This window comes from Sinocyclocheilus anshuiensis, unplaced genomic scaffold (assembly GCF_001515605.1).
Source record: "Sinocyclocheilus anshuiensis isolate Anshui unplaced genomic scaffold, SAMN03320099.WGS_v1.1 scaffold540, whole genome shotgun sequence".
In the NCBI taxonomy this organism is placed as follows: domain Eukaryota; kingdom Metazoa; phylum Chordata; class Actinopteri; order Cypriniformes; family Cyprinidae; genus Sinocyclocheilus; species Sinocyclocheilus anshuiensis.
In genome coordinates this window covers 179336-184004 of record NW_015555733.1, presented here as the reverse complement: position 1 = coordinate 184004, position 4669 = coordinate 179336, and the positions used below count along the sequence as shown (strand labels likewise).

Genomic DNA, 4669 nt, shown 5'->3' with positions numbered 1-4669 from the left:
ACAACCCAATAGCTGGGTCAAAACAACCCAATAGCTGGGTTTGTCCCTTTTTAACCCAGCATTTTTTAGAGTGTGTGCTAATACGATTATTTTAATTACTGTAGTAAATTTTTTTGTTCCAATTTCGAGGTGAAATATTGCCCGGATGTTTCTTCCTTTGCCCTCCAGGTATGCATACCTGAAATGTAGGTGTGTGTATCCATAAGCCAGTCAGCTGAGAGCACTGTAATCCTGAAGGAAAAGTTTTTCCTATTTCCACAGAACTCGCAGAGCGAGAGGAAGCAATAGGCAGCGAGCCAGAGACCACACACACTGGAGAGCAGGTAACTTACTGCGTTCTTCAAATATTAACAGATCTAAAACATCAGTATTCATCTACTGTGACAGTTTGTTCCGTTTAGACCCTAGCAGTTGCCGTTGTTTGCATAAAATATTTTATCTTGTGATTTAAGTGTTTATAACAAGTTCATTCTTTGTACTGGATTTCTAGGCGTTGTATTTCATGTCGTGTTTTCATTCATCTTTACCTGGGCGAGTCTCGCGAGTCGGTCTGAACTTCGGCACTAATTGAGACCAGCGGTCAAAGTCAGGATTTTCTTTAGATTATACACTAAATTTCGGTTTCTTTTTCACCAAACCCTATCGTGTACCCCCAGACGGCACGTGTCGCATTCTGTGGTAATTTTGCGTTTAAAAAAAGGCTTGAAAATCTCCTTTTGTGGTGCAAAAAGAGAAGAAAGGGCATAAGGCATTATAACAAAACCAGGGCCAGCAAATTTCTTAATTTAAATTTTTGGGTGAAGTAGTATCCCTTTATAGTCTGCGCGACTTGTGCATTCATTGATATACAAATAAATAAGGAATGTTATGTATAAATCCCGCATGAGTATATTTCAAGTGTTTTTTGGCATAAATGCAGAAGTTGATACCCATCAGTGATGTGTTCTCGTGTTGACTTACAGGGTGTGTCAGCTGTTAAACTTGCTTTACAGGTTCAGCTGTCTGTTTTCATTGTGAGCCGTAGACGTGAAGAGAAAGAAGAGCTGCTTTTACTGAGATCATACGAACCTGTAGAAAAATGGTGCTATGGTACGATAGCGAAAATATAATCTTTGTCAGTACTGTGGAACTACACGATCACGGTATGTTTCCAAAACAAATATGGCGTTTCCATAGTTTTGTTTTGGATGGAAATTCACCAGGGGGTGTCCCCAGGGGGCGCTAGAGTGCGACAGGAGCATGTTGTTATAACCTGGTAATGACTATGTTATTAACATGTAAGAGCGATGAAGAAACATAGATGAACGAGCATGGCGTGCTTGATGATCATGAAAAGCACATAGTAAAATGCGTATTCCGGTTGCTGAGCCACCTTCAGTGCCAGTGTGAAAAAACACACCTGGACATCGTTAAATCAGTATTAGCCTACTGTGCCAAGTATGCTTTCTGTGTTGCCAAGCAATCATTCTGCTAAACATTGCTGAATAAAGACGGAAGTCACCGTTCCAACTTAATAAAAGTTTCCCCTGGTATAATTTTTAACCCGTAGCCTATTTCTGTCGACTGAACCAGCCATGCCATTAATTATGAATTAATCATTTGAGTCGGTCTTTTCTTTGCACTAAACTGGCCAAGCAGGTTTGCAAAACAGTCTTGAGTCCATTCGCATTCGTTTGCCCACTCTCTCGATGAATCACCTGAAGCGGTTTCTCAGTCAGTAAAACAGACGGTATCGAGATCCTCAAGAACACAGAGAAGCAGCAGCGCTGGACGAAGTGGATATTTCACCAATAAACAACTGAAACAAAAGGCTACTTTCTGAGAGGTAACGGATAAGATCAAGCTATGTCATGTGAATAAGAGTCCATTCACACTTGAACCCCCGGTTTCACAGACAAGGCTTAGTCCTAGTCTAAAATGTAAATCTGAGCTGTTTCAAATGAAAGAAACTTGCACTGACTGATCTTAAATATATCAGTGCCTTTGTTTTGTCTCAAGATGCATGCCAGTAAAGGTGCGTTTATAAAAATGACTAAATGTCCTAATTGATCTATGACCTAATCCTGGTTTAGTCTGTCTGTTAAACCAGTGTTGGTTAAACCAAAGTGTTATTGTGTCTACTCGCGCTGCGCTCAATTGTTTTCCTACGTGAACATGCACTAAAGTGAAGTGACATGTGGCCAAGTATGGTTACCCATACTAGGAATTAGTGCTCTGCATTTAACCCATCCTAAGTGCACACACACAGCAGTAAACACACACACACCGTGAACACACACCCGGAGCAGTGGGCAGCCATTTATGCTGCGGCACCCGAGGAGCAGTTGGGGGTTCGGTGCCTTGCTCAAGGGCACCTCAGTCGTGGTATTGAAGGTGGAAGAGAGCGCTGTACATTCACTCCCCCCACCTACAATTCCTGCCGGACCGGAGACTCGAACTCGCAACCTTTGGGTTATGAGTCCGACTCTCTAACCATTAGGCCACGACTTCCCCCCCTAGGTGGGTTTGTTGTACAGTTTCGTTGCTTTTTGCATTTCTGTGCCATTTTTTAAATGTTTAAAACATGTGACACCTGAGCTGTTGCTGATCATCTGGTCTGACGAGTCTCAAGTCTTAGGAGTTACATACTGTGCAGTCCTTCAAGGCTTGACAAAAGAAAGTGAGAACCTCTCTCTGAGCTGTTTTTTTTTTTTTTAAACATGAACACCCGTGCATTTTTCACTCATGTTCATCATGACAGTGTACCTTTTTATCGGTAACAGACCTCATGAAATTTCGCCAAAAATATTGCACCACAACTTCATTTCTTACTATCAATAAATTTAATAATTTTTGTTGCTCTGTTTATTTACCTGTCCATGTAGTAACCGTTTTATAAAAGCAATAAGCCACATGAAACCCTGGTTAACAATTTTTAGAACAGCAACCTTTTGTTCTTTAACAACCCATTAGCTGTTGTAAAATCACTGTACACCGCAGCTTCTCGCTTTAATTAGTTAATCATATGTATCTGAATACTGGATCCGTGATTGGGTCTTAAAGTGACAGCAGCCTAAAATACACCCGCTGCAATTTATGTATAGTATTGAATACTAACTTACTAATATTCCTACTTGAAAAATGCCCTGTTTATTTCGATTGTATATTTGTTCTATTTTGTTTGTAAATATATCAAAACTTAATTTTTGATTAGTAAAATGCATTGCTAAGAACTTCATTTGGACAACTTTAAAGATGATTTTCTCAATATTTTGATTTTTTTGCACCCTCAGATTCCAGATTTTCAAATAGTTGTATCTCAGCTAAATATATCTCAGTTGTATCTCAGCTGTCCTATCCTAACAAACCATACATCAATGGAAAGCTTATTTATTCAGCTTTCAGATGATGTATAAATCTCAATTTTAAAAAATTGACCCTTATGACTGGTTTTGTGGTCCAGGGTCACATATACATTGTGTCAGAAAGGAGGCCCTGTTTAGACAAATTCTTGATCATTACAGTAGTTCCTGTTTTCACATGTGTTTTAACCCCTGAAGTGTTCATCAAACCCCATCTCTCTCTCTGTCTGTCAGATGAACGGGTCAGTTGGGCCGATGCGTGTGTTTCTCTCTGTCTGTCAGATGAACGGGTCAGTCGGGCCGATGCGTGTGTTGGTGACAGGCGGCAGTGGGCTGGTGGGGCGAGCGATAGAGCGGGTGGTGAAAGAGGAGAGTGGAGGGAGAGAAGGAGAAACATGGATATTCCTGTCATCCAAAGAGACCAATCTTGTGTAAGAAACACTCATCAGACGTCACACACATAACACAATCATTAAAATATGCCATAACACTTATTGTATAACATGCATTTTATATATAATGTAAGCTTTCAATAAGAACTTTACATTAATCAGATAATCGCAAGAAGCTGATCACACCAAAAGAGCTCCACCCTCTGTCATGAAGCGCCTAGAATGGCATTGAGTCAGTCACCCTATGCTCTGAATTTGAAATATCTGTGTAAATAGGAATATTTTGCAATGAATGTAAAATATGTTGTTTCTATATACACAACCAACATCTTTATATAAATAGTTTTATATTCATCCATCATTTTAATTTGATTATTTGCAGTGCTTCACAAGATTTTTTCACTCATCATTAATGTTCTTACTTGGCTAGTAGCACTTCAGCTCATGAAGTTGGTTAATAAATGTCCAGAAGGGGCAGAGCTGGCATTTAGACAAAGAAGAAGCTCCAACTTAAGTGCTTTTATTTGTGTCACAATGGTAAATATATTTACACGTGCTGCTTTAGGAGCACTGAAGAGACGAGAGCAGCCTTCGAGAGACATCGTCCGACACACGTTATTCATTTGGCCGCCATGGTGGGAGGACTCTACAGAAACATGAGACAAAACCTGGACTTCTGGGTAATTATTAACATTAAGTAACAAGGTTGGAAATATCACTGTTAAATGATTGCACTGACTGTATATTGATTGTATGGGCTTCTTGTTTTCAGAGGAATAATGTGCACATCAATGACAACGTGCTGCACACGTCTCAGGAGTTCGGGGTGGTGAAGGTCGTTTCTTGTCTGTCTACGTGTGTTTTTCCAGATAAAACCACCTACCCTATAGATGAGACCGTGGTAAAGCACACACACACACACACACACACACACAC

General features: G+C 40.1%; 1 protein-coding gene across 2 annotated transcripts in view; it reads left to right on the top strand.

Moving 5' to 3' along the window:
• The first annotated feature begins 267 nt into the window (after nt 1–267).
• The window catches only part of LOC107672948 (GDP-L-fucose synthase-like), a 10446-nt gene continuing 6044 nt past the window's right edge, over nt 268–4669 (top strand). The window contains exons 1-4 of one of the 2 annotated variants that reach the window (XM_016466332.1): nt 268–323; nt 3624–3772; nt 4299–4413; nt 4506–4634. In XM_016466332.1, coding sequence (XP_016321818.1) covers nt 3624–3772; nt 4299–4413; nt 4506–4634 — 393 coding nt within the window. In that variant the 5' untranslated portion in view covers nt 268–323. Of the gene's footprint in view, nt 324–1662; nt 1826–3623; nt 3773–4298; nt 4414–4505; nt 4635–4669 lie in introns of those variants that run through there. The other variant, XM_016466333.1, reaches the window with a different exon arrangement.